Raw genomic sequence first — 13,094 nt, 5'->3', positions numbered from 1 at the left:
AGTAAAGGGAGGCGGCTAGGGGGGTATTTTAGTAGTAAAGGGAGGCCGCTAGGGGTATTTTATTAGGGAAGGAAGGCTGCTGCTGGACATTTTCTTAATAAGGGGAGGCCGCTGCTGGACATGTTATTACAAAATTAGGTTTTTTTCTAAAGGTGACACATCACCTGAGTTATGCTCGGTTTTTTGGCGAATTTTGACACACAAAGCTCAAAAGGTTGCCCATCACTGCATTAGAAGGACAGAAGGTTTGTGCATCATGTTTTGCTAACTTTATTTAGAGATGATCTAAGCTTCTTCCTCTGTGTTACATGTTGAAGCACATTAGTTTGTATCTTCATATACTTTTCCCAAAGTCTTAGAGCAACCCCAAACAAACATGTCCTCTAAAACAAGATTTGTTGAAATATTTTCTTACAATAAAATTATTTGACTGCAATGATTGAACATAAACACATTCCACCCACAGAAGGTTAAAGGGGTTGTCCATTCACTGTAGGAGTGTCATAGAAAGGTGACCTTTGTACTTGGCAATCTCCGGCATTCCCACAGTCACTATAAGTAACAACAGGACAACCTGCCACTTCTTCCTTTAGCTGGAACTGTTCTCGTGAAATATGGGGGTCTGTCCTAATAATCCTGGAGGGCCCAGTAGTTATCAAATTGTTATCCCCTATCCAGAGAAGTGATTTCTGTTCATGTTTAACTTCATCAGTTTGGATTTACTTTCAACATTGTTTGGACAGACTACCAAGCAGGATTGAAGGTCTCGCTTGACTTTTTTAGTTTGATAAAAAGACGCCCTATACGAGACCTGATTAACACACATATATGTGGTCTGTAGAAAGAAATGGCACATGACTTATTATTTCCAGGAAGTTTGCAAAAGACCAGGGGACATATATTATAGCTTGAGAGAAGGCATTTATACCTCTATATAGAAGGGTTCTCTACAGTTAGTAGTTTTGGTAAACTGTGGAATGTGTTACATTAACAGTTATAACTAAGGTAAAAATGTCGGCCAAAGACAGAATTGATGCAATTCATTGCTACAAGCAATAGGTTGGACTTGATGGATCTACGTTTTATGAAGTCCTTATCTACAGAGCTTCAAGCATCATAGAGATAAATAATACATGGAACTATGACTTCTCCACAGAACAGCAGTGCCAAAATGTAATATTATGCAAGGAGTCCCTTCTTCCCATCAAAATAATAGTACTAAACTGTAAACTGATGAGTAGTGATGAGCGGACCCTTTACAATTCAAATATCCAGTTCAAGTCTTTGTTTATAACTTGTTCCTGGCACTGATCCTGGGTATTAACTAAAAACGTCTTTGTGGATTTACAATCCTCCCCAGAATGGCGGCACCCAGCAACGCCAGCAGGTTAGTGCCAGTGTTAGCAACCAGAGACATTTAAATGCCACTGGTTACTTTACCAGCAGCATTTAAAGAGTTAATACCCAGCGATCAGTGCCAGCAGTGATTGTGGGCATTAACCGCTGTGGTATGTGGAACCAAACTTCTAATGAAGTTCATGGTCAGGTGGACACAAGCCCACAAAGTTCGGTACTAACCTATTCGAGTCTGCTGAACACTACTGATGAGTCCCATCCAAGCCAGTGTTATCAGTGTGAAATCCTTCCAGAACACAGTCCATGATTCATGGACTAACCATGGTCCAGTGGTTCTAGGCTTTACTTCTAATTTTATATTGAATTAGATATAATGGGGCTCATTTGCTTACCCAGTCCATTCGCGATTCCGCGACGCGTTGGCCAATGTTGATTCGGAGCTTGCCGGGATTCACTAAGGTCGTGCGCCGATATCCACTAGGTATCGCTGCTGCTCCGAGGTCCGCCGGAGTTCACCATCCTCTTCCTGGTGCATGTAAGTGCGTGTCAAGCGACACATTTTCAGTTTCCAATGGGACTGAGTCTTCTGGGCTCTAAAGTTTCATCTGTAATTTTCAGTTCTATAAAACATTTACCTACATAATAAAATCTACACATTTATCGTTTAATCTGACCCTCAGTGTGACTAAAATCATAATTTCTAACATTTCTTTAAGACATGTTTGAGCCAAGAGGGATATTGATTTTGTGAATCGTTATGGATAAGAGAAGTATTTTAAGTGCCTTGACCTTAAGTTTCCATACAGGGAATACATATCATTGTTTCACACTCTATGTAAAAGGGATGGGGGTTAAGAAAACCATGGCCTGGCTGAAAATATTTCTTTCTAACTCAACCACAGGCAAAGAGGAACATAGCTGAAGTGACAGGTGACAATGTCCATAGCCGGGTCCAGTGATAAGCCCGGGCACATAAAAATAGACTCCATGATCTCATCAGCTTCTGAGAGCCAGTGAATCCAGAAGCTATGCCAGGAGAGACAAAAGTGGGGACTTAAAAAGGCTTGTAGAAAGGGCAGCAGGGAGTTGGAGAGATTTTCCTACTTTGGTTTGGCTCCAGCTTGGAGTACATTTGTCTCTTGTCGTCTCTATATGGAACATTGTGACTCTAATGGTGTATGTGTCATGCCTGATTCACCGGTATCTTCCTACCACAGCACAGAAAATCTCTATGCAGGTAATTCATCTCTATAACTAACTAATATACATTTTGCTGTTTTAGTGTTTATTGTGTCTAAAGGGAAACCTACGTGATTTTGTTCACACTTTAAACGAGGACTTCTTGTTTTTTTTATTGTAATGATTAGACATGACCTTTCTTGTACTGTGTGTCAGTGTTAAGTGATCAGCTTGACAATTTGAAGAGCTTTCTAGGACAAGTATATGCCAAGAGGACAGACTCCTTTACTGATATTAACACCTCCCCGGATACTTTTTGGTTCATAGTGCTTGTCGGTGAATGTTGGATTTGTTTTGTTACTACAATTTGTAGAAGCAATCATCATATGAAATGCCTAAAACCAATGTACAGTATGATAATGTAGAAGAAAAACATATGCAAATAGACTCAACCTGTTAAGTGACATAATTTTACTGAGATTTAGATATTAAACATTATTTTAATGATTTCAACAGGTAATAGTGAAAATCATCCAAAAACATTGTTAAAGAAACATTTTGAGGACTAGTTATACTTAATTTCCCCTTCCTGGTAAATGTAGTGGTTGTTTTACTTTAATGCTAATGAGATCTGTCGTGTAGGCTTTTTAGATAGGTAGATAATGAAAAAGGAAAATAATTTCATTGGTGATGAGTTCACTTTAATCAACTTCTACATGAAAGATTATGAAAGATTATTAAGTCCCAGATGATCTGTTTTTATATGTCATACATGATTATTGCTCTGCTCATGGTTATATGATATAAATACTTCATACCGTTCCCGCTTTAGTAATGTCAAGGATTGGCAGGGTACTCGAATGGCTGGAAGTAACGATATATTTACTCATCCTTCAATGTGTTGCATGTATTAATGTGTCCACATAAATCCTTGCACGATTGCTTCTAATTTGGAATGTAATGTTCTCTATGTATATTTCTCTTCTCAATTGCTAATCTACATTTCGTAACTTTTACAACCAGATAAATTGTGTTTAATATATAATAAATTATGTTTTACAGAACTTAATCGCAGTGAAAGTGTCGTAGAGAAAAATGTCAAGGAGGCTAGAACCAAATGTAGAACAATTGCATCTCTGCTAACTGACGCCCCAAATCCTCACTCAAAGGGTGTTCTTATGTTCAAGAAGAGAAGACAGAGAGCAAAGAAATACACACTTGTGAGTTACGGAAGTGTAGACGAAGATCGTTATATCGAAGACGAAGACGGTGTCCTTCCTACGAGTGAATCAGAATTCGACGAAGAGGGATTCTCTGATGCTCGTAGCCTAACAAATAATTCAGACTGGGACAGCACCTATATGGATATTGAAAAGCCCAAAATGGAGCATGAGACACAGGAAGAAAAAGGTCTGAGTGAGGCATCAGGGAAGGGAGCAGCATTGTTTGAAATGCAAAGGCAGAAATCTGAACAGGTGGCTGACAGTTCTCCCTCACAAATTCCACAAGAGAATCATAAAACTCCAGTTGCTCCACCTAGGAAATCAATTGCAAATGGAAATGTTGTTCCCATGGTAAATTATGAAAAAGGCCAAGAGACACGCGGCTCAGAGAACACAAAAGTGACAAGCACACAAATATCACTATCCCCTGCTCATTCCCAAGATCCACAAGCTTCTGGTTCTGAAAATGTCATCTTCAACAGGTCAGCAAGACCATTTACTCCTGGTCAAGTTGGACAGCGTACTATGGCTTCTTCAGTTGTGTTCAAGCCTTCAGCACCAAAAAAAATTGAAACCTTTCCTGTGAGTAATGTTGCTCCATCTCCGTTCAATCCATTTACAGCTAATACACCTGCAAGCCCTCAAAAAACCCCTGTGAGTTCTGTTGCATCCCTTTATATCCCAGCACCGGGAAGGGCAGTTTCATCACCTGCAACCCATTACCATGAGAATCAAAAAGAGAATATCCCAGCTCCAGCAACACCACGGACTACTACTGCTTCCATATATCTTTCATCTCCTTCTCGTGCATCAGGTCCTCAAAGTGTTACCTCCCAGCCAAATGTATTGGCCTCTACTCCTGTGACTCCCTCAACATCTACAGTGGCACAATTTATTAGTCCAGCACCCACGATGCCTTCATATATATCACCAGTTAGCTCAGTAAACCAGTCCCCAGACTCTGTAAATTCAAGAGAACAGAGGATTTCGGTACCTATAGGACGTACTGGAATCCTAAATGAAGCACGAAGAAGAGGTGGCAGGAAGCAGATGTTTGCTAAAAAGGAGGAAAAGAAATGCATGCCGAATCCAGAACTCTTGTCGATGGTGAAGAATATAGACGTAAAACCCAAGCAAGAGCAGCATGGAGCAGGTTTTGAATCTGGCCCAGAAGAAGATTTTCTTAGCTTAGGAGCTGAAGCATGTAATTTTATGCAATCTTCAGCAAGAAAATTTAAAGTTCCTCCCCCTGTGGCCCCAAAACCCAGTTTCAAAACAACACCAGAACAACTTGTAAATGGAAACCAAGATTTGCCTGAGTTAAAGGGTAAAGGAGCAGAATTGTTTGCAAAAAGACAAAGTCGTATGGACAAATTTGTGGTTGATTCAGATCACAGATCAAGCTCCAGGCCTAACTCAAGGCCAAGAACACCTTCACCGACACCATCTCTTCCCTCTTCCTGGAAATATTCACCTAATATTCGTGCACCACCCCCAATAGGATACAATCCACTGGTTTCACCATTCTGTCCTTTAGCTGCATTGAAAGCTCAAGGAAGCAAAACAGAAAGTAAAGTGAAAAAAGGAGCTAGTGGTAAACCACGAATGCAAGCCATAGATTTTATGCGCCACCAACCTTACCAGCTAAATTCAGCCATGTTCTGTTTTGGGGATTCTTCCAATAACCAGGATACTCAAAAAATGAATTCCATTCAAAGTCCAAGGCAAGTACCTGTGAAAATTGCTAGAGCTCATGATATAAAACGTTTCTCAACTCCTACGCCAATGTCTTCTTCAGTCAACATGACTCCTACGGTATTAACACCTAGATCTGCAACAACTCTTGCAGAACCAGTTTGGAGAAGCGACATATCATGTCAACCTACCCCAAACAATGTCTCCGGGCCCGCTCCTTTTTATACTCCTGTCCAGGAGGCTCCACAGAATAATCATGATTCTTCGGTGCTTAGTCCTACTAACTCATTCACCTCTCCTAGATCATCAATTTCTAGAATCCAGGTGCCAAAGCCAAGATTTTCTGCAGCAAGAACAGGAATGCAGGCTAATGTATGGAGACCAGCCAAAGTCCACTTCTGATCTTGAAAATAAAGCTACAGTTGTCGAAAATGCTCTTGTGAAAATTGTTGGCTAAGCTTTGTATTAATTTGCGTGTATAGATTAATCATCATTCATACATTTTTCCGTGACTGTTGCGGTAAAAATTAAGCAAAATGAACTATGAAAGAAGATTTTGATGGATAATGAAAGGTCAGCTAAAGAAGAAATATTCAAAGAAGGCAACATCTAAGAGAAATACTTTGAAGAAAAAGGTTTGAAATGTACAGAATGTAACAGGAATGTAATATGTGCATCTCGTGTAAGGAGCAAGCAAAGATTGACTTTGTATCAATGGTGGTGGAAGTAGATGTTGGTGCAGTTAAAAGACCTAAGAGGCCTTGGATGTGGGATCTGTTTTGTATGGTGCCACCATTACAACTAAGTTGACTTTTTACCCCAATATATATTTTGTGAAAGTACAAAAATATATTTCTATAGCCACGTAATTATATTTCTGCAGTTTCTCTTTGGCGCTATTGGAAACCCGTGAATGTTAGTGTACAGATAATACACTGACCTTTTTTTGCATTGTGTAGGCAATGAGTTTCCTTCTTGTACACCAAAATCATGAACTGCATGTTCCTGTTCTTCATATGGGATGTGCATGTTTACTTGACACAGAGTTTACGCCACAATTTTATCACAACATGTGCAGTGTAAATTTTTGTGCAAAAAGTGCCTTTTTAGTCCTATACATTGCACATTGGGATAATGCACAATTTTCGAACACTAAAGTAAATCCTACAGCTGTAAGAAATAGAAAGCATTGTTATCATAGATCTTTATAGTTGCGCTGACTTTTGGAGCATCATTCATTTGAAGTGATATGCTTAGTTAAAATAAATCTCCACTAAAAATAAACCAGATTTATTTCTTTTAGAACTTGGACACCTATCTGCCACATGCCTCCAAGCTATTTATTTTACTCATCTTATAGTTAAAGGGGTTGTCTGATTTTTTGATGAGTTTTGGTTTTCAATGCTTAGTATGTTTTAAAATAAATATTGATATTCACCTATTGGTTCCGTTGACCCTGCTCCTAAAACATTGGCTCGTGATTCATTACTGTATATAGCTGCATTATGGACATTAGGTCAATGTCACATGCTTGCAGCAGCCAATCACCATCATCAATGGTCAAGTGCGAGCAATGATTGGCTACCATGGTTGTGTGCTATGGACATGTTGCAGTCAGGTAAACAATCCCCAACCAGTGACACAGGAGTCATGGTGCTGGATAAAATAAGATAGGATAACATTTATTATTCCAGAAGCTAAACTTATATATAAAACATATTAAACAAGACAAACAAACCAGCAACAATAAGGCTGACTTCAAGCACAGGGGATACGAGGATCCGACCTCTTGTTTGGTAAGAGGTCGGATCTATTACAACCCACTTTCCCAACATAAATTTAAAAAAAAATTGGCGTACCGTATTTTTCGGACTATAAGACGCTTCTTACTATAGGACGCACCCCAGATTTAGGCTTCCAAAAAAAGGAAAAATATATTTTACACCAATTAAAATATTCCTGTTGGAAGCACAGCACACACAGACAAACATTTACACACTCAACTCTACATAATCCATCCACATACACACTCAACTCTGCATCATCCATACCTATACACACTCAGCTCACCTCAAGTTTTTTTCTTGCTAAAAAGTGCGTCTTATAGTCCAGAAAATACGGTATATAGAAAGGGGTTGGGGAATGGATTGTGGCATATTTGGTGGGGGTCTACTTTTCCACCGTGAAAGCATTGAGAACACCACAGCAAGGTGGAGCCAAAAGTCCCATGATGGCGGCTTTTAAAATGGAGCAATGTTCCAGAAACCAGGCACGCCCCCGGTTTCTGTCGAATGAAAGCCAGCGCAGCTGCGCCACAATCCGATCACATGCGACACAATCCCCTGCTAAATACCTGTCACAGCCGTGCAATCCCCGAAAATGTCAGAAAATCCAATTAAAGTGCGGCCGCGGACCCTTATTCAATAAGCCCCATAATGTTTGCCATGAGGTATCACTTAGAAAAAGACTGCCCGCTTGCACCACTGCACTGTACATGCACCCAATATAACACACTGGAGCCAAGAGTTAGCCGCTGTTTGTGCTGCTAGCTCACTGCTGATGCACATTTGCAGTTCACTGTTCATTGGAGATGTAACTAAGGCTCTTTTCACACAATGTAAGCAGACATTCGACTGGAGAAGGGGAGGGGGAGCACTATACAGTATATTTAATTTTGATATGTCATTTAAAAGGACCAAGAACTGGGACCATCACTAATGTTGAGTATCAAAGGGTGTGAGTGGGCATAGTCAACTGTTCCATGAGTCTATGCCGCAGATTTATTGGAGTAGATTTATCAAGCGCTGACACATTGCGGCACATTTACTTACCCGGTCCTGTCGCGATCCTGCGGTGCGTTGTCTGACAAGGATTCGGATCTGGCGTGATTCACTAAGATCGTGCGCCCGAGTTCCTGCATCTGTCACTTCTGTCCTGAGGTCCGCCGGAGTTCACCTTCTTCTTCCCGGTGCATGTGAGTGCTTGATCTTGCGACACAATAGCGTTTTTTAAAATTCTGCGGCTTGTACGAATCCGTCCGGCCCCCCTGATTTCTGTCACGTGCAAGCTGGCACCAATGCGCCACAATCTGATCGCATGCGCCAAAATCCCAGGGCAATTTGGCGCAAAACGGAAATCATCAGGAAACCCCGACGAAAGTGCGTCAGATGGACCCTTAGTAAATGAGCCCCATTGTGGGAAAGCGCTTGATGTTAATTCTGTTTACCCTTTGCTGAAGAGGCTTCGGCTATGAACTGGCGCAATCTATAGCTAGTGTGCCCAGTAGTGGCCAGACATGTCCACTACAGGGCCACTTGGTGTAGAGGTGCAGTAAGGGTGGAAATAGTAGCAATTTCTGGTCGTGCACCATGAATTCCAACTTTATTCTTTAATAATAATAATCTTTATTTATTTTGCGTCATTATATTCTGTAGTGCTTTACAAATCATAGGGGACATATGCAAATATAATATAACACAAACAGCCATATAGAGCAATAGGAGGGAGGGCCCTGCTCACAAGAGTTTACAATGTATGAGGATGAGGAGGCGACACAAGAGCTTACAGTCTATAAGGATGAAGGGTGACACAAGAGCTTACAGTCTATGAGGGTGAGGGGGTGACACAAGAGCTTACAGTCTATGAGGATGAAGGGTGACACAAGAGCTTACAGTCTATGAGGATGAGGGGGGTGACACAAGAGCTTACAGTCTATGAGGATGAGGGGGTGACACAAGAGCTTACGGTCTATGAGGATGAGGGGGTGACACAAGAGCTTAGAGTCTATGAGGATGAGGGGGTGACACAAGAGCTCACAGTCTATAAGGATGAGGGGGTGACACAAGAGCTTACAGTCTATGAGGATGAGAGGGTGACACAAGAGCTTACAGTCTATGAGGATGAGGGGTGACACAAGAGCTTACAGTCTATGAGGATGAGGGGGTGACACAAGAGCTTACAGTCTATGAGGGTGAGGGGGTGACACAAGAGCTTACAGTCTATGAGGATGAAGGGTGACACAAGAGCTTACAGTCTATGAGGATGAGGGGGGTGACACAAGAGCTTACAGTCTATGAGGATGAGGGGGGTGACACAAGAGCTTACAGTCTATGAGGATGAGGGGGGTGACACAAGAGCTTTCAGTCTATGAGGATGAGGGGGGTGACACAAGAGCATACAGTCTATGAGGATGAGGGCGTGACACAAGAGCTTACAGTCTATGAGGATGAGGGGGGTGACACAAGAGCTTTCAGTCTATGAGGATGAGGGGGGTGACACAAGAGCATACAGTCTATGAGGATGAGGGGGTGACACAAGAGCTTACGGTCTATGAGGATGAGGGGGTGACACAAGAGCTTACGGTCTATGAGGATGAGGGGGTGACACAAGAGCTTAGAGTCTATGAGGATGAGGGGGTGACACAAGAGCTTACAGTCTATGAGGATGAGGGGGTGACACAAGAGCTTACAGTCTATGAGGATGAGAGGGTGACACAAGAGCTTACAGTCTATGAGGATGAGGGGTGACACAAGAGCTTACAGTCTATGAGGATGAGGGGGTGACACAAGAGCTTACAGTCTATGAGGATGAGGGGATGACACAAGAGCTTACAGTCTATGAGGATGAGGGGGTGACACAAGAGCTTACAGTCTATGATGATGAGGGGGTAACACAAGAGCTTACAGTCTATGAGGATGAGAGGGTGACACAAGAGTTTACAGTCTATGAGGATGAAGGGGTGACACAAGAGCTTACAGTCTATGAGGATGAGGGGGAGACACAAGAGCTTACAGTCTATGAGGATGAGGGGGTGACACAAGAGCTTACAGTCTATGAGGATGAGGGGCTGACACAAGAGCTTACAGTCCGTGAGGATGAGGGGGTGACCTTGTATAATGGTTCAACCATTCTTTGTTAGGCAACAGAATAAAATTATTTAATAAATACATTTCTGCTGCTTGAAACAATCATCTGCTGCCATCTTACATAAATATCCAAGGTGAATGGGACTGCAGAGAAGTCTGGAGCTTGGTATCTATCTGGTGTTTGCCAGATAACAGATGGGAGGGTACAGGATGGGTAAGTAAAGAGAGTTGAATGTGATGGCCCTGTCTAAAGAGATGGGTCATAAGAGCATGTTTGAATCTTTGGAGGTTGGGAATTAGTCTGATAGTCCAGGGAAGGTAATTCCAGACAATTGGTGCAGCTCGGGAGAAGTCCTGGAGACGTGCGTGAGAAGTTCAAATTAAGGTAGAGATTAATCTAACAGATTGAAGAGCACGGATTGGGGAATAGACTCACATGAGAGAAGAGAGATTTCCTTTATGCCTTGACACATTCCCCATTCACCTAAAATCAGTATAACTTATCTGAACGACTTACATTCTGCAGCATGTGCATGGATTTTTGCAGGCTTCATTCAGAAGAATTAGATCTTTCTGTTAGAAATGTATGCAATGAAAAGAATGCATAATGGTGAGGTGACGTATACAGAACTGGCCTGTTTATAAAGGCTTGTGTGAAGACTGTAAGGATGATTATTTGTGGCCTGCTTGTGAGTCCAGTGTAAAAGGAAGAATAAAAATCGAAATTTGTGTCCAGTGTCCAAACTTTCCCACTGCAAATTATCTCACTATTTGTGACTAGTCTGTAAAGAGCCTGTCACCAAAAAATGTTGTTCAATCAGATGTCAGCATAGGAGATTAATAATTTATTAATTTATTAGAAGAAATTAGAAATGGAACTTGCCATGAGGATTTCAGATTTTTACCTTATGACAGGTTTCCATAGTCTATTTAAAATTAATTCACAATATGCTGGTATCATAATCATTACTGGTTCCAGTCACTTTTATAACAGTATATAAAAGTATACCTGACAGCGAACTGCATCAAATCATGGGGCAGTCCGAGTCCCTATATTTCTTACTTACTATATAAAGTGAGTGGAACCAGTAATGTTTATTATATAGGCAGATTGAGAAATGACAGGGGCTACAGGAACCTGTCATTAGGTGACAATCCTGCTGACAGTTTACCTTTAAAAGAAATTGGGGCTCATTTACTTACCCGGTCCATTCGCGATCCCGCGGCGCGTTGTCCGACGTTGATTCGGAGCTTGCCGGGATTCACTAAGGTCGTGCGCCCGATATCCACTAGGTGTCGCTGCAGCACTGAAGTCCGCCAGAGTTCAGCTGCTTCGTCCCGGTGTATGTGAGTGCTATTCTTGCGACACAAATTTTGTAAAAAATTCTGCAGTTTTTCCGAATCCGTCGGGTTTTCCGATGGCCATGCCCCCCCATTTCTGTTGCGTGAAAGCCGGTGCCGATGCGCCACAATCCGATCACGTGCGCCAAAATCCTGGGGCAATTCCGCGCAAATCGAAAATATTTGGGAAACCCGATGAAAATGCGCAATTCGGACCCTTAGTAAATGAGCCCCATTGTATTTTATGTAAATGTATGCTCAGTCTCTGCTCAGAAGTCCAGTGGGCTGTACAAAATGATAAAGGGAAGTTTTGGAATTATCAATAGTGTCACCCAATGGACTCCTTAGCCCATGGGCAGAGATTCATATAAGTTACAACTTGTTATGAAGATGGAAATATAGCAGCTCATGAAGGAGCTTTTGGCATAGTTATATAGTATTGTTAGAATGCTACATAGTACTAAACACTACATCGTTCCAAGAATCCTAAAAGGTGAACACTATCAAGCTGGGCAATACTGATAGCAGGGGAAAGCTTGAAGAACCTTAAAGAGGTCCTCTGGCTTAGAAAACCTAGTTCAAATACACTGTTTGAATTATAAATTCATTCAGGAGAAGAATTTTCTAAGCAAAACACAGCTACAAAAGGATTTTTTCTGTCTGGAGGAGTCTAGGACCCAGCATAGATTATAGATGTATGTGGGTCCTAATAGACCTCATGATCAGCTGTCTGTCCGTGCAGCCTTCTAACACTAAGAGCTTTGCAGAGTCACTTTTGTATACATTGCTAATTACTGTTTAGCTCTTCTAATGATTGGTCTGTAGGTTGTTCAATAAACTTTTCAAAAGAGAAAGCTGTCTGTTTTTTTTACTATGTGTTAGGGCTAATTCCAAGGATAAATAGATAAGTGCCATCCGGCTACATTAAATGCACACGTCCATTTTTAACAGACTGAGGGAGAATTCATTAGACAGACATTTTGAATGCCAGTCTTAAAGTTCCTCATGCTTGGGCTCCAGCTTCTCAGTAAATATGTATGCACACTCCCAGTTCGGACATGTAGACCATCTGTGAACTGATTGAGTTTTTCGTCATAGGCTCTGCTGGTTTTCCAGTGGAGACTGTAGTAAATGTGCTAGGCCTGGTGCTCATGTTCCGGTCCCCCCTCTACCCCTATCTCTGTCCCTAATTACCCAAAGCCAGAGGATTGGGGAAGGGAGATTCATGTGAAGTGAACTGAATTGGGATCTATGTTATTAGGTAACACCCAATCATGGGCTACACACATGCGGAAATTACTATGCGAAATAAGAACAACAAAGCATGTGTAAGGTAGAAAAACAACACAAAATGACTTTATTAAAGAATTGGACATAAGATAAACATCAGCAAGACAAAAAATGAATAAAACCATTTAAAAAGGAATGCACCACA

The 13,094-nt window shown here is 41.5% G+C and overlaps 1 protein-coding gene and 1 long non-coding RNA gene across 2 annotated transcripts in view; one reads left to right on the top strand and one right to left on the bottom strand.

Moving 5' to 3' along the window:
• SYNPO2L (synaptopodin 2 like) overlaps positions 1–6,890 on the top strand; it is a 63,374-nt gene extending 56,484 nt beyond the window's left edge. The window contains exon 4 of the mRNA XM_072131005.1: positions 3,598–6,890. Coding sequence (XP_071987106.1) covers positions 3,598–5,855 — 2,258 coding nt within the window. The 3' untranslated portion in view covers positions 5,856–6,890. The remainder of the gene's footprint in view (positions 1–3,597) is intronic.
• LOC140106526 (uncharacterized) overlaps positions 1–13,094 on the bottom strand; it is a 126,658-nt gene that overhangs the window by 30,881 nt on the left and 82,683 nt on the right. The window lies entirely within an intron of this gene.

The sequence above is a fragment of the Engystomops pustulosus genome, chromosome 11, assembly GCF_040894005.1.
Source record: "Engystomops pustulosus chromosome 11, aEngPut4.maternal, whole genome shotgun sequence".
Taxonomy (NCBI): domain Eukaryota; kingdom Metazoa; phylum Chordata; class Amphibia; order Anura; family Leptodactylidae; genus Engystomops; species Engystomops pustulosus.
The sequence above is the reverse complement of the archived record's forward strand: the minus strand, read 5'-3'. Positions and strand labels throughout refer to the sequence as shown.